At 42.5% G+C, this 21,964-nt stretch overlaps 1 protein-coding gene across 2 annotated transcripts in view; it reads right to left on the reverse strand.

Annotated features, from left to right (window-relative positions):
* The window catches only part of RELN (reelin), an 841,105-nt gene that overhangs the window by 271,321 nt on the left and 547,820 nt on the right, over positions 1–21,964 (reverse strand). For both annotated transcript variants that reach the window (XM_040412563.1, XM_040412554.1), the window contains exons 13-14: positions 16,662–16,774; positions 10,300–10,508 (exon numbers count right to left, since the gene is read on the reverse strand). In XM_040412563.1, the coding sequence (XP_040268497.1) occupies positions 10,300–10,508; positions 16,662–16,774 (322 nt within the window). The remainder of the gene's footprint in view (positions 1–10,299; positions 10,509–16,661; positions 16,775–21,964) is intronic.

A 21,964-nucleotide genomic window follows, 5' to 3' on the forward strand; every position in this document is an offset into this window, starting at 1 on the left:
AAAAATAAAGGAAAAACCCTTTAAAAAATTCCTACTCACCTTTTATCAGTACCCCAGATCCAGCGGAGTGATGATGTCATTTCCATCATTTACATCTGATGCTATTGCCAATGAGTGGCTTCAGTGGCCACATGTGCATGAATGGCACATACTGTAACTGTTGAAGCCAGTGATTAGCTGCACTTCTCATGTGAATGACAAATTGCATGTGGCTGCTGCAAACCCAGCAGGAATCAGAACAACTGACACCAGAGCAGGCATATAAAAGGTGAGTTAAGGGTTTTTCCTTTATTTTGGACAGTAACCTGTTTTGAGCTAAGTTTAGAAAAATCTCGAAAACCAGTTTAATATTGCCATATAGTTTCTGGTGGAAAGTACGGCCCCTGTTTTTTTTATGCCATGTTTTAACCCCTTAGAGACCATGCCTGTTTGATCCTTAATGACTATTTTAGAAATCTGGCATGTGTCATTTTAACAGAGAATAACTATGTAAAGGTTTTCTGACACATATTGTAATAGTTAGGTGGTATACAACTTGTGTATATTGATAAAAAATGCAAAAAGCAATGTTTTTTTTAAATTGTCAATATTTACTATTTTTAACTGCTAAATTTTACATATATATACTGTTCAATTTTTTTAAATTAGACATTTATTTCCATGTCTTTATTTTGGCTGCATTTCTTACAAAATTGTACATATTCTTTTAGGAATTTAGAAGACTTAAAATTTTAATATTAATTTAAATTTTTTTGAAGTACTTAGGGGCACATTTATTAAGACTGATGTTTTAGACGCCAGTCTTAATAAAGGCCCTGTGCTGGCGGTGGATCTGCTGGAGTTATGAATAGGCGCAGGCCTCTCCATAACTTCAGCGCATCCAGCGCCTGTCCTCTTCCCTGCCCATGCCACGCCCCCTTTTTTAGACCTGGCATGAGCGGGGAGAGGTCACAGATTGTGGCTCAAAGGACCTTTTCTCTGCAATCTGCTGCAAAAATATGAATCATTTCGGCATATTTCTGTTTAATAAATTACATAGTTAATACGGTTGAAAAAAGACAAACGTCCATCAAGTTCAACCAAGGGATAGGTGGGGACGCGAATCCCCGAAGGAAGTGAGACTCAGATCTCTACACGTTTTCATAAGCATTCATGTTTTTTACTTTTAAGAATTAGTCAAAACCCTTTTTGAAACAGTCCACTGTTTCTGCTGTGACCACGTCCTGAGGAAGTCTATTCCACAGATTCACAGTTCTTACAGTAAAGAAGCTTTGACGCTTCTGGAGACTGAACTTTTTCTTCTTCAGTCGGAGGCAGTGCCCCCTTGTCTTTTGAGCACATTTTACATGGAACATCTTTTCGCCATATTTTCGAAATATACCCATTGCCCTAATCTTATGTCTTGACATACATCCCAAATATAGAGGAGGACCCATTGGCTTTCAGAACACAAATTTTACTTGAAAATTTCAGGCCCCAAACTCTTATGTGCGAGGAGAGAGAAAGCTTCCTGCCAGCAGCTCTGCTGCCAGCATTTTCAGTGATCACGTGATCAAAGACTACTTGTAAGCTGAAGGAATAGAACTTTAGTGCTTAGTATTCATACTAGCTTGGGCTCAAGCACCGCTCTAAAAAGGCAGAGCCCTAGCCCAAGGCACCTTACTAACCGCCATAAAGGTGTATTGGAGGTATCTAATGTTCATTATCTTATGGTTGTATTGTTTGGAAGTACTGGTTTTGGCTGGTCTTCTGTTACGAGTCAGCCATGTTTCTTCAATTTTTTGCTGGGAAAGTTTGATCCCAGATGCAATTATTGATTGGAAGGATGCAAGGGCATTTATTCATCTTTCACATGGGTATAGATGAACCTTGAAATTGAAATAAGTTTCCCAGCAAATAGAAGGTGGGACAGGATGCTGGCATGTCCCCTGTCTAGCCATGCACGTAAATTGCTGTGACTTGTGCTGTGAGGGCAGAGTCTGAAACAGCAGGATTCCACTCAGAATACTCCTGCCTGAGGCACTGAGATTACAATTACCATTGAAACAAGGAAGGAAATTGACACAATATGGAGATCTGCAATAACAGGTGTTAAAGAACTACATACACCTACAGATGCTGTGATACTTAATAAGGTTTTATTAGCACTACTATCAGAAAATTTAAAAATAGATTACATGGTTTCAAAAACTTTGAGTGACTCTGAGCGGTCAGAAACTCTCACTAACATTCATTTCTGATTAACTCCCAAAAGGTTTGGATACTTCCTGGAGCACGGAGGTATATTTTGTTAAGCAATGATTTCTCCCTTTAATTGACAGTAGGAAGGCCCCTAAGGAAACTTTTTTTCATGGTTCCTACAGCCCACAGCCTATCAATTCCACAAAACACATGTAATATATATGCATGTACAGTATTTACAAATTTGAATATACAGGGAGTGCAGAATTATTAGGCAAATTAGTATTTTGACCACATCATCCTCTTTATGCATGTTGTCTTACTCCAAGCTGTATAGGCTCGAAAGCCTACTACCAATTAAGCATATTAGGTGATGTGCACCTCTGAAATGAGAAGGGGTGTGGTCTAATGACATCAACACCCTATATTAGGTGTGCATAATTATTAGGCAACTTCCTTTCCTTTGGCAAAATGGGTCAAAAGAAGGACTTGACAGGCTCAGAAAAGTCAAAAATAGTGAGATATCTTGCAGAGGGATGCAGCACTCTTAAAATTGCAAAGCTTCTGAAGCGTGATCATCGAACAATCAAGCGTTTCATTCAAAATAGTCAACAGGGTCGCAAGAAGCGTGTGGAAAAACCAAGGCACAAAATAACTGCCCATGAACTGAGAAAAGTCAAGCGTGCAGCTGCCAAGATGCCACTTGCCACCAGTTTGGCCATATTTCAGAGCTGCAACATCACTGGAGTGCCCAAAAGCACAAGGTGTGCAATACTCAGAGACATGGCCAAGGTAAGAAAGGCTGAAAGACGACCACCACTGAACAAGACACACAAGCTGAAACGTCAAGACTGGGCCAAGAAATATCTCAAGACTGATTTTTCTAAGGTTTTATGGACTGATGAAATGAGAGTGAGTCTTGATGGGCCAAATGGATGGGCCCGTGGCTGGATTGGTAAAGGGCAGAGAGCTCCAGTCCGACTCAGACGCCAGCAAGGTGGAGGTGGAGTACTGGTTTGGGCTGGTATCATCAAAGATGAGCTTGTGGGGCCTTTTCGGGTTGAGGATGGAGTCAAGCTCAACTCCCAGTCCTACTGCCAGTTTCTGGAAGACACCTTCTTCAAGCAGTGGTACAGGAAGAAGTCTGCATCCTTCAAGAAAAACATGATTTTCATGCAGGACAATGCTCCATCACACGCGTCCAAGTACTCCACAGCGTGGCTGGCAAGAAAGGGTATAAAAGAAGAAAATCTAATGACATGGCCTCCTTGTTCACCTGATCTGAACCCCATTGAGAACCTGTGGTCCATCATCAAATGTGAGATTTACAAGGAGGGAAAACAGTACACCTCTCTGAACAGTGTCTGGGAGGCTGTGGTTGCTGCTGCACGCAATGTTGATGGTGAACAGATCAAAACACTGACAGAATCCATGGATGGCAGGCTTTTAAGTGTCCTTGCAAAGAAAGGTGGCTATATTGGTCACTGATTTGTTTTTGAATGTCAGAAATGTATATTTGTGAATGTTGAGATGTTATATTGGTTTCACTGGTAAAAATAAATAATTGAAATGGGTATATATTTGTTTTTTGTTAAGTTGCCTAATAATTATGCACAGTAATAGTCACCTGCACACACAGATATCCCCCTAAAATAGCTAAAACTAAAAACAAACTAAAAACTACTTCCAAAAATATTCAGCTTTGATATTAATGAGTTTTTTGGGTTCATTGAGAACATGGTTGTTGTTCAATAATAAAATTAATCCTCAAAAATACAACTTGCCTAATAATTCTGCACTCCCTGTAGATCCATCTGTACACATTTTCATTTATATCTGCTTACAGCTTTTGCACTTATTTTTCTGTAAACATACCTTTAAGAATATTGCTTTTTTAACTTTTTTTTAAATTTGTGCTTTATATTGTTGATAAATATAGAAACTTACCTACTAACATTAGTGAAGAGTAAAAATATTAGTAAGATTTGCCCCTGAGGTTTTGTGATAAAATGTGTTGGATAATTTGTATATAAATTTAATATTTTGGAATTAAAAGTCTAAATAAAATGTAAGATTAAGACTTAAAATGCTGCAAAGTATTGCATTATGACGTTCCACATTACTGTATTTCAGGTACAGCTATATATAGTTAGATTGTTAGATAGACAAGCTGAGAGAATGGGTTGTGTAAATATATGCTCTTTGTTTAGATTACTGAGAGATTTTAATGGACTGCAGTATTAGTGTGTTTTATATTCAATAAATTGAAAAGGATTGACATCAGCTATGCCCATGTGTAAATGACAATGGGACTGTATTTTAAAGCAGAATATACACTTCTGCATCTCTTTCTGAGCTGTATACATCCCATGGGTAAGGATTAGGCTAAATCTTAGTCAAACCAAGAAGATACAAAGCAGGTAAACCATTCTTAAAAGCAGTAAGACCACAAACATTATTTCTCTTTAATATGAGTTGATATTTATTTACAGATGAGCTGTATACATTGCATTAAGTGATTGAAATGGATTTTTAACCCTTTGGTGACATCTGCTGTAAATGTGCATCACTAGTGATTAGTATGTAGCACTCTACATTTCCACCATTGTGATCATGGGGGCACTGAAATTGTGCTTGTGAGATCACCCACAGGGTGTAGCTGTGATTGCCAGCTGGCTCTCCATTGCAAGGGACGGGGCCAGAGAAAACTCAGATCCTGGACTGGATCAACTGGAATTACATCACCACCATTGTTTTAAACCAGATTGTCAGCCTCAATCATAGCAATCACTGGGAATGATAGTTTTACTAAATGCATTAAAATACACAAGTATCTCAATACATTATAATAAGTAAAACTAAAAAGTAAAAGTCCCCTCGTAGGACAAATAATGTGAATAAAGTCTGATAAAATTATTTGTTAAATTATAAACTAAACAAGCAGATATTTTTGCCCTTAAATGGTCACTAACTTTTCCCACAACTTTGTAGAAATCTATACTACAAGCAACCATAAGAAACTTTGTAATATGTCTTATCCGAGAGAAACGTCTTGTTCTAGATTCAGTTCTTCAGTTATCAGCTGTTTCTTCCCCTTCCCCTCTATTTTCTAAGATGACTCTGAAAATCATAAGAAATCTATCTTGGACAGCTGATGCTCACTGAAGAATCAGATTACATCATCACATACAACTCTATGGAGAGGGGAGGAGAGAGGAGTGATCAGGAAATGAGTTGGGCACACACAACCAGAGAGACTGCACAGCTAAATAGACAATTTCCATCTCAGTCAAAGTGCTTTATACACAGCAGTCAAGGTCAGTACTTCTCTGTGAGGCCTCATGCACACAGCCGTTGTGTGGCCGTTCTGTGCATTGGGGACCGCAATTTGCGGTCCCCAATGCACGGGCAACATCCGTAAGGCCGCCGGGATGGATCAAGACCCATTCAACTTGAATAGGTCAGTGATCCGTCCACACCGTAAAAAAATAGAACATGTTCAATTTTTTTGCGGTGCGGAGGCACGGACAGAAACACCACGGAAGCACTCCGTAGTGCTTCCATGGGCTTCCGATCTGTGCTTCTGTTCCGCATCTCCCGGATTGCGGACCCATTCAAGTGAATGGGTCTGCATCTGTGATGCGGGGTGCACACGACCAATGCCCGTGTATTGCGGACCCGCTGTATGTGGGCCAGGCAACGGCCCTGTGCATGAGTCCTAATTCTCTGTGATTCACCTCTACTTTCTGTGTGCAGTAGATGGCAGCTACTGTAGTCTCCACTCTCAAACTAGACATTCAGCATGCACAAGGAAATACTGCTGATAATGCCAGCTACAAATCATATAATGACCAGATAGTGTTATTCCGATGTACACACACTGTACTATGGATTAATGCAGAGTTTGTTGAAAGTTTAGATCGTTTTAAGGACAGAAAGTCATCTATATGTACAGCTCATGACCACTGTATGTGGCACAGACATAGTCCCTGTTCCCGTGTCATCCACATATATTTCAGGAATTTAGCATTAACTACATAGAACTACCTCTATAAATGTTTTTCCAGTTTACATGAAGTAAACACATAGATTTAATAAATTAACCCTTTCAGGACCTCCGCCATACATGTACGGCAGAAGTCGAGTCTTTAAACATGGCGCCCGTTCGCATGTGCAGTGGGCCCATAGCCGCCAGGTTTCTGCTGTTTAAAATTTTCCCCCTCAAATGAGACTACGGCATCTGATCAGTCCACAAGAGGAAGACATGCACTCCCACTCCGGTAACAGCATTTCCCAGCTGAGATCGGGTAATCTGTTACAGTACACTAATAGCCCAAAGCCTCAAGTTTTTAAAAAGATAAAAAAATATATAAAATCACCCCCCTTTCCTTAAAATAAAAATACTTAATGAATAAGAAAAATAAACATCATGGGCATCGCCGCGTGCAAAAATGCTTATACAATTTAAATCCAACAACATTAATGCCATACAGCAAATGGCATAATGGGAAACAAAAAATAAAAACAGCCAATTTGCCATTTTTTGTCACTTTAACTCCCCAAAAATTTTTTTTAATAAAAAGTGATCAAAAAGTCTCACACACTTCAAAATGGTATCACTGAAAAGTACACATTGCCCTGCAAAAAAAATGAGCCCTTACACAGCTCTGTACACAAAAAAGTTATAGGGGTCAGAATATGGTGATAAAAAAAAAGTTTTCTCAAGGCTTTTAATTTTTGTTCAGTATTAAAACGCAAGAAAAATTATAAAAGTGTGGTATTGTTGTAACCGTACTGACCTGGAGAATGAAGGTAACAGGTCAGTTTTACTGCATAGTGAACGGTGTAAAAAAAAAAAAAACTTTGGAATTTTTTTTTCCTACTTCCCACTACATCGTATGCAACTGGAATGGTGCATTAGAAAGTACAACTTGTCCCACAAAAAAATAAGCCCTCATAAGGCTATGTGAACAGAAAAATAAAAAAGTTAGGACTATGGGAAAGTGGAGAGTGAAAAACGAAAATGCAAAAATGCAGAAATAAAAATTCCCAAGGTCCGCTAAGGGTTAAGGTGCTCCCAAAAAAAAACTATTGGAAAAAACATAGAAAACATTGGGGGAATAGATTATTTTTTTTTTGCACATTCTGTTTAAAAAATATTAACATAAACTGTTTTTATTTCAATATTTTTAAGGAGAATGCACAAAATAGAATAAACAATCAATTTTTTTCCACTCGTTTTTAGAACAACTTTAATTATCTTATAAATTTGTGTTTTTTATTGTTTTTAAAAAAAATTCAAACCTCTTGGAGCAAATTGGTGGCTGTGGTGCTATGTAGGCAATGACTCAAATATCCAGATAGGATAATCACAGAATTTGTATATTTTATCTTTTAGTGATTGTAAAAAATGTATGGCACAAAATAAATATGTAATTACAATATATATATATATATATATATATATATATATATATACACTGCTCAAAAAAATAAAGGGAACACTTAAACAACACAATGTAACTCCAAGTCAATCACACTTCTGTGAAATCAAACGGTCCACTTAGGAAGCAATACTGAGTGACAATCAATTTCACATGCTGTTGTGCAAATGGGATAGACAACAGGTGGAAATTATAGGCAATTAGCAAGACACCCCCAATGAGTGGTTCTGCAGGTGGTGACCAGAGACCACTTCTCAGTTCCTATGCTTCCTGGCTGATGTTTTGGTCACTTTTGAATGCTGGCGGTGCTTTCACTCTAGTGGTAGCATGAGACGGAGTCTACAACCCACACAAGTGGCTCAGGTAGTGCAGCTTATCCAGGATGGCACATCAATGCGAGCTGTGGCAAGAAGGTTTGCTGTGTCTGTCAGCGTAGTGTCCAGAGCATGGAGGCGCTACCAGGAGACAGGCCAGTACATCAGGAGACGTGTAGGAGGCCGTAGGAGGGCAACAACCCAGCAGCAGGACCGCTACCTCCGCCTTTGTGCAAGGAGGAACAGGAGGAGCACTGCCAGAGCCCTGCAAAATGACCTCCAGCAGGCCACAAATGTGCATGTGTCTGCTCAAACGGTCAGAAACAGACTCCATGAGGGTGATATGAGGGCCCGACGTCCACAGGTGGGGGTTGTGCTTACAGCCCAACACTGTGCAGGACGTTTGGCATTTGCCAGAGAACACCAAAATTGGCAAATTCGCCACTGGCGCCCTGTGCTCTTCACAGATGAAAGCAGGTTCACACTGAGAACATGTGACAGACGTGACAGAGTCTTGAGACGCCGTGGAGAACGTTCTGCTGCCTGCAACATCCTCCAGCATGACCGGTTTGGCATTGGGTCAGTAATGGTGTGGGGTGGCATTTCTTTGGAGGGCCGCACAGCCCTCCATGTGCTCGCCAGAGGTAGCCTGACTGCCATTAGGTACCGAGATGAGATCCTCAGACCCCTTGTGAGACGATATGCTGGTGCGCTTGTCCCTGGGTTCCTCCTAATGCAAGACAATGCTAGACCTCATGTGGCTGGAGTGTGTCAGCAGTTCCTGCAAGACGAAGGCATTGATGCTATGGACTGGCCCGCCCGTTCCCCAGACGTAAATCCAATTGAGCACATCTGGGACATCATGTGTCGCTCTATCCACCAACGTCACATTGCACCACAGACTGTCCAGGAGTTGGCAGATGCTTTAGTCCAGGTCTGGGAGGAGATCCCTCAGGAGACCGTCCGCCACCTCATCAGGAGCATGCACAGGCGTTGTAGGGAGGTCATACAGGCACGTGGAGGCCACACACACTACTGAGCCTCATTTTGACTTGTTTTAAGGACATTACATCAAAGTTGGATCAGCCTGTAGGGTGTTTTTCCACTTTAATTTTGAGTGTGACTCCAAATCCAGACCTCCATGGGTTGAAAAATTTGATTTCCATTTTTTTATTTTTGTGTGATTTTGTTGTCAGCACATTCAACTATGTAAAGAACAAAGTATTTCAGAAGAATATTTAATTAACTCAGATCTAGGATGTGTTATTTTTGTGTTCCCTTTATTTTTTTGAGCAGTGTATAATCATACTTCTGATATATATGAATGCATAATATGTGGAAAACTACTACTGATGTTTTAGCCATAATATATTTACATATATTATAATATATTATATATTCTAAATATATAACAATAAATTGTAAATATATTATGGCTAAAAACGTATATATAAGTTTAAATAAAGTTTAGCCTCTATTTCTGAAAAAGAAATTTGAACTCACAGCTTCTGCATCACAGCCCAGAACTTTAGCTATTACACTATATAGCTGCATAGCCAGTCACAAAAAATAAAATATGAGACTTCTACTTTATAGGTCTCAGTAGAAGTACAGTACAGTAGAAGTCTCATCTTTTTTTTTTTTTTTTAAGTAACTGGCTATGCAACTATTATAGCTGAGTGGTTAAGTGCCTTGCCTCTAATACATAAGGTCGTGATTACAAATCCTGGCAGAAACTTTTTTGAAATACAGGCTAAATTAGATTTAAATACACTGCTATATATGGAGTTACAGCAGGGACTCCTAAGCCGAACTAGAGTCCCGACACCCTCCCCTCTTCAGAGCAGGGGGTGCCTGGGGTTCTCCGATTGACTTCCATTGTGCTATGGTGCTTGGTAGAACACCCGAGCATCGCGAAGTGTTCTACTCGAGCACACGAGCACTTTGGTGCTTGCTCGACACTATTTACTACAAATTCCCATATTTTAATTTTTTGTCCTGGGTGGCTTGTACAGCTGAAACACATTGAAATCATGGCATCTAAAGAATTGGTAGCAAAACTGTGTGCAAAATCCTGTGCAGTCCTCACACAAAGCACATTACAATTATGGTCACCCTGAAAGAGCCAAAGTGCCCAGAAAGCCGTTTGCCCACCATAGAAATTCCTAAGATGTGTAAAAAGCATTAGGCAAAAGAAACTAGCATGACTGATTACTAGAATACTTCTATGTGTATTCCTTCTATAAAACAGTCTACATATACAGTATTCAACTAGTCCATGGAGAGCACTTATTCACATACACTGTGTAGCAGGTTTTATGATATCTCTCAGAATGATATGTTTATGTTGACAGATTTACCTGTTCCCGGGCTGATGTGATCCACAACCAAGATTAATAGAAAACTGTATCATGTGAGACTCAGTGGAAGGGAGAATAGGAAGAACATGGAAAAAGTCCACAGCCCAAACATTTAAGTTGTGTCCTCGGTGACTGTTTTGCTTCAGACAAAACTTGGTGGCAGGAGTCTGCAGTTCTGGACTAATAATGGTAGAAACTAAGGATGGCACCTTAAAAGAACAAGACATGTTACATATGTTTTAATGATGCAATGGCAGAAATAGAAATACTGTTAACCCTGGTCAAAGATTCAGGTACTGGTCATGAATTACAAATCATAGACTGTGCTGTTATAATTAGCTTATATTTCTGCAGCATAGCTTGTGTTCTGCAGCACTGTGTAGCATTCGTCTGCCGTACAGTATTCAAATGTATGGGCTCCAGCGAGGTAAATTCGTTATTAACATCGGCCATCAATTTTTAGTTCCAAAAAATCATTTATTTTATGATTCATATAAGAAAATTACAGCATAAAGATACATTACAGACCAAAATTGCATCATAGATTATCTTCAATATGCGTTATTAGATAAGATCTAACAATAAAAAGAAAAGAAAATAAACAACTCGGATCAATCAATATCAGAAGTAAGCAAGCACAATGAGAGGCTATACAATCGCATACATATGCATTATAACGTGAAGGTGTATCTGAGGTCCACAGAGAAAGCAGATGACATCCAAGGGTTCCAGACTTTTTCAAAAACATCAACAGTATCTGTCCTGATTGCAGAGAGTCTTTCACAGAGAAGCAATTTGTTGACCCTATCTATAACTGCTTGTTTGCTAAGCGAGGGTGTGCGCCATTTAAAAGCGACATGAATTCTTGCAGCCAGCAAGATAAATTGTGATAGCTTAAAATTAGCCATGGATAACCCAGAGGGTTTGTCGCCCAATAGACATTGGGAGATCGTAGCCAGATAACTACAGCTTAAGGTGGAAGCAATTACTGAGCAAATCTGATCCCAAAAACGTCTCACCACTGGGCAATTCCACCAAGTGTGTAGCATCGTACCGTCCGCATCACATCCCCTAAAACACTTCTCGGATACCTCTGGGTACATAAGATGTAACCTGGCTGGAACCATGTATGTTCTATGTAAAATTTTAATAGAGGTCTCAGCTAGGGTAACTTGCCAGGAACCATTTGTAAGTGTTTGCGAACGCTGGAACCAAGTGGAAGCAGAGGACTCCCGTCCCATGTCGCTTTCCCAAGCCAACATGTAAGGGAGTTTTATCCCTCCCGGGTGAGCATCAAGGTATCCATACACTCTAGACAGGAGACCTTGCTTATACAGAGAATATGTGGCCATTCTTTCAAAAGGGGTGAAGTCTATGTTCTGGGCTGACCCTACTAATGACTTCAAAAAGGAGAAGATGCTATTAACATTAAAATGTTCTCCATCAGGAGGAGAGTGTTTCTCCAAGAAACCCCTTTTAGAATCTAAAGTGCCTCTAAGGAGAAATTTGTGTAGTGTGCAAAGGTTGTTGCTGATCCACCAGTGAAAAGACGTGGGATGCAAACCCGGGCGAAACAACCGGTTGCCAAAAATCAGGGTCAGCGGGGATGGAGTGGACTGCAACTTATATTTGAAACGTACTGACCTCCAGAGTATCAATGAATAATGTGATAGGAGGGACGTGCTACGGACGGTCGACGGCAAAGATGAAGCCGTCCATATCAAGGCCTTCCAAGTATAAGGCGCCATGTTGGACATTTCTAGAGAGACCCATAATGGCTGCTTTCTCTTGTCCAGTTGTGTTAGAAAGAGCTGAGCTAACCTAGCAGCTCTAAAGTATTTCAAGAAGTCTGGTACTGATAACCCCCCTTGGGATTTATGTTTGCACATCGTAGATTTAGAAATGCGAGGTCTCTTATTAGCCCATATAAACTTCATAACATCCCTTTGCAGAGATTTTAAGTCGGCTGAAGGGACTGGGACTGGTAGCGTTCTAAACAAGTACAATAGTCTTGGAAGCACTACCATTTTGACTATATGAATCCTGCCAATCCATGATACCGGCAGGGAGGTCCAAGATTTCAAATCTTGTCTAATTTTATTGTACATCGGGGGGAAGTTAAACTTGTAAACCAATTCTGTTTTGGTCGGCAATGACGTCCCTAAATAGGAAATATAATGCGTCATAAGCTGGAATGGAAAGTTACCTATTAATTGATCTTTCTGCTGGGGGGGAACATTGCAAGGGAGGAGTTCTGATTTATTGTGATTAATTTTAGGGCCGAGACTTCTGAAAAGGACTTTAACAGAAGCAGCAGGTTAGGGAGGGACACTGTGGGATTTGTAATGGACATTAACAAGTCATTCGCAAATAAACTCAGTTTGTATTCCGTCCCACCTATAGTCATTCCGCTAATGTCAGGGTTGCCTCTAATATGAATGGCCAAACACTCCATTGCTAATGCAAAGAGGGCAGGAGATAAGGGGCAGCCCTGTCGTGTACCTCTATAAATCCTTATAGGGGAAGGACTAGAGGTGGGAAGTTTAAGGTTCGCTTCAGGACAGGAATACAATGAATTCACCGCTGCAAGGAAGGGACCACTTATTCCCATCTTAGATAGTACTTTTTTAAATAGACCCACGAGACTGAGTCGAACGCCTTTTCTATGTCTAGAGCCAATAGTACTAGAGGTATTTTACGTTGATTAGCTCCCTGCACTAAATTCAGAACTTTTCTTATATTGTCTGGGGCTTCTCTCCCAGGGATGAACCCCACCTGGTCCTTATGTATTAAATCGGGTAGAATGGCGTTCAACCGCCTGGCTAATCTGGAAGTGAAAATTTTGTTATCTAAATTAAGGAGTGAAATTGGCCTATAGTTCGAGGGGTTCAAAGGGTCTTTGTTGGGTTTGGGGATAACTGTGATGTTGGCCTGCAGAAATTCAGTTGGAGGGACCCTTCCCTGCAGAAGGAGATTGCAATACATTGCAATGTGGGTGGAAAGTAATGGAGCAAATTTCTTATAATATAGGGCTGAAAACCCGTCTGGGCCAGGGGCTTTACCTAACTTTAGGTCTTTTATAGTCACTTCGACCTCCTCCTCAGATACCGGTCCGCCAAGCGACGCGGAAATCTCTGGAGTCACTCGGGGGACAGGGACCAAGGAGAGGAAGTTGTGTAGATGGGCTTCTAGAGGAGGAGGGTTAGGGGTTGAATAAAGCTTTTGGTAAAAGGAATGAAATGCTTGGTGAATCATGTCGGGATTGGAAGTAATGTGCACTGTGGCCGTACGCAGTTGGAATACCTGGTTTAATCTCTGTTTGGCCTTAAGTTGCGAGGCCAGCATTTTATCAGGTTTGTTGGCAAAGCGATAATAATACGAGGCTGTCCAACGCAAGGCTTTTTCTGTGTTATTAGAGAGTATGGTATTTAACTGTAATTTCGTATCCTTTACCGCTTTTAGTAGATATAGGGAAGGCGAGCGTTGATGGGCCTTGACCAGTCTCTCTAGTTTAGCGTCTAAAGCTCTCTGGGCTTCAGTGCGTTCACGTTTCAGACGTGAAGCTACATTAATAAGTTTCCCCCTCATAAATGCCTTATGGGCTAACCATACATTTAATGGATCAGAGTCAGTTGTAGTATTGTCCCTGAAAAATTCACGAATGTCCACTTGTAACTGATCTACCAAGCCCGGTCTGGATAACAAGGACTCGTTCAGTCTCCAGTGGAAAGGCCTAGGTGCCCGGCCTGGACTATCTATCTCGGCCAGTACCATATAATGATCCGACCAGGAGGAAGGGATATGTCTTGAATAAGACAAAAACGGGAGAAGACTTATGGAGGATAGTATCATATCAATGCGAGTATATACATGGTGTATGGGCGAGTAATAAGTATAACTCCTAAATGATCCATTATGTTCCCTCCATGTGTCTGATATGTTCATGGATTCAAGAACCTTGCGGATTCTAATGTCATGGGTACGAGGACGTGGTTGGACGGGAAGGGATGAGCGGTCTAAAACAGGGTCAACAGTGAAATTAAAATCTCCACACCAAATCACTTTGTGAAATGTAAGTGCGTCAATGATAGAGCCCATCTCACTAAAAAATGAGACGGGGTCCTCATTAGGTGCATACACATTAACCAGACAGAGAGTTTCCTCCTGATATGTTCCTAACAAAATGACGAATCTCCCGTTGGGGTCCAGAATTGATTGTGTGACTGTCATAGGGAAGGAATTCCTTAGAAGTGTTATCACACCCCTACTCTTAGACTGGAAAGTAGATGAATAGAACCTGGAATATTGAGGGTGAAAATATTTCGGGTGGGACCCTGGTGTATAGTGAGATTCCTGAAGGCAGAGAACGTCTGGTTTATGTTTCAAGTAAACTGCGAATGCAGTCTTCCGTTTTCTAGGGGAGTTTAGACCCCTTACATTATGTGACAGAACTTTATACATGATCCATGGTTACTAAGGGGATCGTATGTATGCTAGAGGTAACGACGTTTTCTTGCTCAGTTACCCAAACAACCACCTCCACACTTATTGCTAAGCTCTCATTGGTACCATAGAATAATTGATCCAAAACATAAAAATCAAACAGTAAAACAAGAAAAGTTATGACTATTGTATAAGAAACAATGTCTAACATTGACTGACTCGGGTCAGCTAACTCTAACAGGCTGGATGAGGGAGGACCTCGCCCAAAAATGGCACGAATCCCAGTCTCCATCAACCCTCTCAGGTGAGGCAACATGGAAGTCCACTAGGCTACTTCCCCGGTATAGGACTCCAGCACGGGGTGAAAATCAGGTATCGCTGAGGAATCCCTGATGTGTGGTGCAACATAACAGGGGCAACGGTGATCATTAAGAACGTTAGAACAGTAAGTTCAAAACTATAGAGCATCAGAACACCCTGATCAGCGTAGTTCAGGTCCTTGGCGACCGACTCACGGAACCAGATGACGGAGCCACTGTGGTCCAAACTCTAGCTGGTCTTTGAGGCTTGGGGGCCGGATCCGGACCATCTCTTTGGTCGTGCGGTATGCCCGCTTTCTGCAAGGTATCCAGGCCTTCCGATAGTGAGCGAACCACATGGGTCCGGGAGTTGAGCTGAAATGACAGCGCGAAGGGGAAGCCCCATCTGTATTTCACTTGAGCCTTTTGTAGTGCTTGAGTAACAGGCCGCAGCTCGCGGCGGCGGCGCAGGGTGGATGGCGCCAAGTCTGCATAAAGATGTACAGATGACGGGAGGCCCGGTAATTCAGAGATGTTTCTGGCTGCTGCCAGGATCAGATCCCTGGTTTCAGGGTGGTGAAATTTCAATATAACATCCCTGGGTAGATCACTGGAGCGCGGTTTGCCCAAGACCCTGTGGACTCTGTCCTTTTTCAGGCGGCTTTGATCCTCCTGTGGAATAAGGGCGCTGAATAGCGCTTTCATGGTAGCAGGTAGGTCTGTGTATAATTCCGGCAGACCTCTCACCCGAAGGTTCCCTCTGCGGGACCTGTTCTCAAGGTCCTCGATCTTGGATGCTGTGTGCGCATCAATGTCCGCTCTATCTGTCCCCAGAGCGTCTGCTATATCATCGGTCCGAGATTCTAAGTCCGAGACCCGCTGCCCCAGGTCTTGAATTTGGCGAGTAAATTCGGCCACTGCCTGTGAGAGTTCCATACGGAACAACGATGCATTATTAGCAAAAAGCTCCGTCTGACCTGGTTGCTGCTCTTGGGGCTCCAGGATGGATCCACTGGCTATGGAGGAGGCAGGGCTAGACGGAGCTGGAGAGGGGTCCGCCATTGTTGATCGCCTGGCACTTCTGAAAAGTTCAGGCAAAGTCTGTGAAGGAGTCGACGTATTCATCCTCGTGCAACTTGTCACGAAATCTGGAGGCTTGTGGAGCCGGTATAACGGCGCTTAAGGAGGGATTTTTATAGCCCGCGGCACGGAGTTCAGAGAAGCATGTCCTTTTCCTCCGGCTTCGTGCATGCGCCTCCGGCCATCAATTTTTAAACTTTAAAACCATTGTAAAACATGGATCCGAAGTTGGCTTCGGTACCAGCTGGTTCCTTAGTACTGAAGCCAACTTCAGATCCATGTTTTAAAATGGTTTTAAAGTTGTAAAGTCAAATCCCGAAGTTAATTACCAAAGTCTTGCGGGACTTCGTGAATAACTTCGGGATTTGATTTAATGAATTTGCCTTGCCGGAGCTCATACATTTCAATACTGTACGGAGTCTATCTCTGTACAGCATTCAAACTAAGTTTTTAATGAATCAAATTCGGATCTAGGATCCAAAGCTCGATTCGCTCAACACTCCTTCCAGTCTTACTTGATTATTTTTGTTGCATATTTACCTTGTAGGATGAATAGGGAAGTGTATCCATTACAGTATGTTCTTTTCTACCATCAACCTGCGCATATAGGACAACATCATTGTCATGGGATTCTCCTGGGCTGCAAAGTCCACCTATATATGATAATATTAAAATCTAGTCAAAAAGTATAATTCAAATTATTTATCACCCAAATATGTATAATACAATTTGAATAGCAATACAGACAATTGTATGTCTTTCATCTTTTTTCCCAGAACTTCCCTCCCAAACCTCTTTACACTTTAACATACAGGGTGGGCCATTTATATGGATACACCTTAATAAAATGGGAATGGTTGGTGATATTAACTTCCTGTTTGTGGCACATTAGTATATGTGAGGGGGGAAACTTTTCAAGATGGGTGGTGACCATGGCGGCCATTTTGAAGGTGGCCATTTTGAATCCAACTTTTGTTTTTTCAATATGAAGAGGGTCATGTGACACATCAAACTTATTGGGAATTTCACACGAAAAACAATGGTGTGCTTGGTTTTAACGCAACTTTATTCTTTCATGAGTTATTTACAAGTTTCTCTTTGTTTACAGCAATTGACATGTCGCCGAGGTTAACACGTGAGGAGCAGATAGAAATTGTGTTGATGTCTGGTGTACGCAGTAACCGGGTCATTGCAGCAGATTTCAATGCAAGACACCCTACGAGACCACCCATCTCCCATGCTACAGTTAGCAAACTGCTTGCTAAGTTTCGTGAAACTGGTTCAGTGTTGGATTTGCCAAAATGTGGACGCATGAAATCTGTCTCTAATGAAGAAACATCAGTGGCTGTCCTAGCTTCATTCAGCAAGAGCCCACAGCGTAGCACTCGCCGCATGTCACTGGAGAGTGGCATTAGTCGAACATCCCTTCGGCGGATATTAGCTACTCACAAATGGCACCCTTACAAACTCCAGCTACTGCAGCATCTCAACAAGGATGACCCAGATCGGCACACTGAATTTGCAGAATGGGCAAAACAAAAATTGGAACAGGACCCTCAGTTTACGCAGAAGATTTTGTTCAGTGATGAGGCAAACTTTTATGTGAATGGTGAAGTTAACAAACAAAACCACCGCTATTGGTCTGACACTAACCCACATTGGATAGATCCCTCCAAGACTGTTGGAACAAACAAATTTATGGTATGGTGTGGTATATGGGGTACAAAGATAGTGGGGCCATTCTTCATCAATGGAAACCTCAAGGCCACTGGATATGCGAAATTGCTACATGATGATGTGTTTCCCTCTTTATGCACTGAAGCTGGCACGTTCCCTGAGTTTTTCCAGCAAGATGGTGCACCACCACATTATGGGTGTCAGGTCCGAGCATTCCTAGATGAACAGTTTCCTGGAAAGTGGATTGATCGTCGTGGGCCAGTTGAATGGCCCCCAAGGTCTCCCGATCTGACCCCCTTGGACTTTTATCTTTGGGGTCATCTGAAGGCAATTGTCTATGCTGTGAAGATACGAGATGTGCAGCACCTGAAACTACGGATACTGGAAGCCTGTGCTAGCATTTCTCCTGCGGTGTTGCTATCAGTGTGTGAAGAGTGGGACAAGAGGGTTGCATTAACAATCCAACACAATGGGCAGCACATTGAACACATTTTATAAGTGGTCAGAAACTAAACTTGTAAATAACTTATGAAAGAATAAAGTTACGTTAAAACCAAGCACACCATTGTTTTTCTTGTGAAATTCCCAATAAGTTTGATGTGTTACATGACCCTCTTCCTATTGAAAAGACAAAAGTTGGATTCAAAATGGCCGACTTCAAAATGGCCGCCATGGTCACCACCCATCTTGAAAAGTTTCCCCCCTCACATATACTAATGTGCCACAAACAGGAAGTTAATATCACCAACCATTCCCATTTTATTAAGGTGTATCCATATAAATAGCCCACCCTGTAGTTAAAGGTTTCAACCATGCCCCTGTACCTCTTCTTTCCTCAAGACTGTACATATTAAGTTTTTAAGTCATTTTGCAAAGTGTTATGATTATAAGGGTGATTCAGCTTTTGGGATCTTTCAACAAGACCCCTCTTTCCATGTGACCCATTGACATGACAAATGGGGAAACGTCACCAATGCAGCCAGTCATGAGTTGCAACGGCACATGTGACCAGGGGATGGTAGTAGCAGTGGTGGACCAAAGGAGCCAAAGCTCAGTGTTCGGAAGCAGGTAAGTACACTTCCCTCCACAGGTCCAATCACATGGGGCTTTCTGCCTGAAAAGCCCTTGAAGATGGACTGCACCTTTTAGACCCACTTTGACAGCTTGTCTTTGGACCAGTTCTATTTTAGCAAAATTTTTTTATAGGTGAAGTCTCCAGAACTGAACATGGTCTCACTAGCTCTCCCTTTTTCTACTAGTTATAACTCTAGCTTTTCTGCCAAGAACTCTACTTGCTTTTCCTACTGCCTGGAAATGATTTTTAAGTAGTCAAAAATCTTAATCCCTAAATCGTTCTCTCCTAAAGTTCTGGCTTGGCTAATACAGAACTGCAAGTATAATACTCAGACACAGAGTTCCCCAAGTCATTGTCAAACAGGCAAAACTTTGTTATTAAACTTTCTATGTCATTTAGGCCTCATGCACACGACCGTTGTGTGCATCTGTGGCCGTTGTGCCATTTTCCGTTTTTTTTTCCGCGGACCCATTGACTGGAAAAATCGGAAAATGCACCGTTTTGAAGCCGCATCCGTGATCCGTGTTTCCTGTCCGTCAAAAAAATATGACCTGTCCTATTTTTTTGACGGACAACGGTTCACGGACCCATTCAAGTCAATGGGTCCGTGAAAAAACACGGATGCACACAAGATTGGCATCCGCGTCCGTGATCCGTTGGCAACTTTCACACAGACGGATCGCAGATCCGTCTGCATAAAAGCTTTTTCAGATATGAGTTTTCACTTCGTGAAAACTCATATCCGACAGTATATTCTAACACAGAGGCGTTCCCATAGTGATGGGGACGCTTCTAGTTAGAATATACTACGAACTGTGTACATGACTGCCCCCTGCTGCCTGGCAGCACCCGATCTCTTACAGGGGGCTGTGATACGCACAATTAACCCCTCAAGTGCTGCACCTAAAGGGTTAATTGTGCATATCATAGCCCCCTATAAGAGATCAGGGGCTGCCAGGCAGCAGGGGGCAGACCCCCCTCCCTCCCCAGTTTTAATTTCATTGGTGGCCAGTGCGGCCCCCCCTCCCTCCCTCTATTGTATTATTTTCATTGGTGGCACAGTGTGCGGCCCCCCCGGCCCCCCCTCCCTCCCTCTATTGTATTATTTTCATTGGTGGCACAGTGTGCAGCCCCCTCCCCGGCCCCCCCTCCCTCCCTCTATTGTATTAATTTCATTGGTGGCCAGTGTATGGCCCCCCCTCCCTCCCTCTATTGTATTATTTTCATTGGTGGCACAGTGTGCGGCCTCCCCCCCCCGATCATTGGTGGCAGCGGAGAGTTCCGATCGGAGTCCCAGTTTAATCGCTGGGGCTCCGATCGGTAACCATGGCAACCAGGACGCTACTGCAGTCCTGTTGTCATGGTTACTTAGCAATATTAGAAGCATCATACTTACCTGCTGCACTGTCTGTGACCGGCCGGGAGCTCCTCCTACTGGTAAGTGACAGATCATTAAACAATGCGCCGCACAGACCAGTCACTTACCAGTAGGAGGAGCTCCTGGCCGGTCACAGACAGCGCAGCAGGTAAGTATGATGCTTCTAATATTGCTAAGTAACCATGGCAACCAGGACTGCAGTAGTGTCCTGGTTGCCATGGTTACCCCGATAGGAGTCCCAGCGATTAAACTGGGACTCCGATCGGAACTCTCCGCTGCCACCAATGATCGGCGGGGGGGGGGGGGAGAGGGGAGGCCGCACACTGTGCCACCAATGAAAATAATACAATAGAGGGAGGGAGGGGGGCCGAGGGGGTCTGCCCCCTGCTGCCTGCAGCCCCTGATCTCTTACAGGGGACTATGATACGCACAATTAACCCCCCTCAGGTGCGGCACCTGAGGGGTTAATTGTGCGGATCACAACCCCCTGTAAGAGATCGGGTGCTGCCAGGCAGCAGGGGGCAGTCATGTACACAGTTCTTAGTATATTCTAACTTGAAGCGTCCCCATCACCATGGGAGCGCCTCTGTGTTAGAATATACTGTCGGATCTGAGTTTCACAATCTAACTCATATCCGACAGTATATTCTAACATAGAGGCGTTCCCATGGTGATGGGGACGCTTCAAGTTAAAATATACCATCGGATTGGAGAAAACTCAGATCTGATGGTATAATAGGGACTCCTGACTTTACATTGAAAGTCAATGGGGGACGGATCCGTTTGCAATTGCACCATATTGTGTCAACGTCAAACGGATCCGTCCCCATTGACTTGCATTGTAAGTCAGGACGGATCCCTTTGGGTCCGCACGGCCAGGCGGACACCAAAACGACTTTTTTTCATGTCCGTGGATCCTCCAAAAATCAAGGCAGACCCACGGACGAAAAAACGGTCACGGATCACGAACCAACGGAACCCCGTTTTGCGGACCGTGAAAAAATACTGTCGTGTGCATGAGGCCTTACTAACATATGTAAAAAAAGTGGACCCATAGCAAACCCTTTTGGTTCACTACAGAATGCACACCATTAACAACAATACTGTGATACTTATCCTTAAAGGTATAAGTGACTGTGGAAGCAAGTCATTGCCTGCAGCGACACATCTAGCAATTTCCATGTTCCGTCTGAAGAAAACTAGGGACTGAAAGATAGAACTATAGGTACCAGCGCGCAAGACCAGTGCAGTGGGAAGCAGGTAAAGAGGCGATGCAGGCTATGTGCCTTCCCTTAAAAGTTAATATTCCAAGAAAACCCCTGGAGATTTATATTGATGACCTATCCTCAGGACAGGTCATCAATATCAGATTGGCAAGGGTCCAACACCCAGCACCCCGGCCGATCAGCCGTTTGAAGAGAAGGCAGTGCTACGTGCAAGTGCTGCTTCCTCACTGCTCGTCATCTTGGAAGCGAGTGTAATTACAAGTACTCCATTCACTTGAATAGGTGTACTCTGTTTGGTACAGTTGCAGGACAAAAATTACAAAAACATTGCAGGAACCCTGTACTAATTTCTGGATCATGAGATATATGAAATGGTAGCTGCATGCATATGTACTGTCATAATACAACAACAATATGAAGATACTAAGAGATACATCTACAGTTAGGGCTCGTTCACACGACCGTATGGGTTTTTCAGTGTTTTGCG

This window comes from Bufo bufo, chromosome 1 (assembly GCF_905171765.1).
Source record: "Bufo bufo chromosome 1, aBufBuf1.1, whole genome shotgun sequence".
Classification (NCBI taxonomy): domain Eukaryota; kingdom Metazoa; phylum Chordata; class Amphibia; order Anura; family Bufonidae; genus Bufo; species Bufo bufo.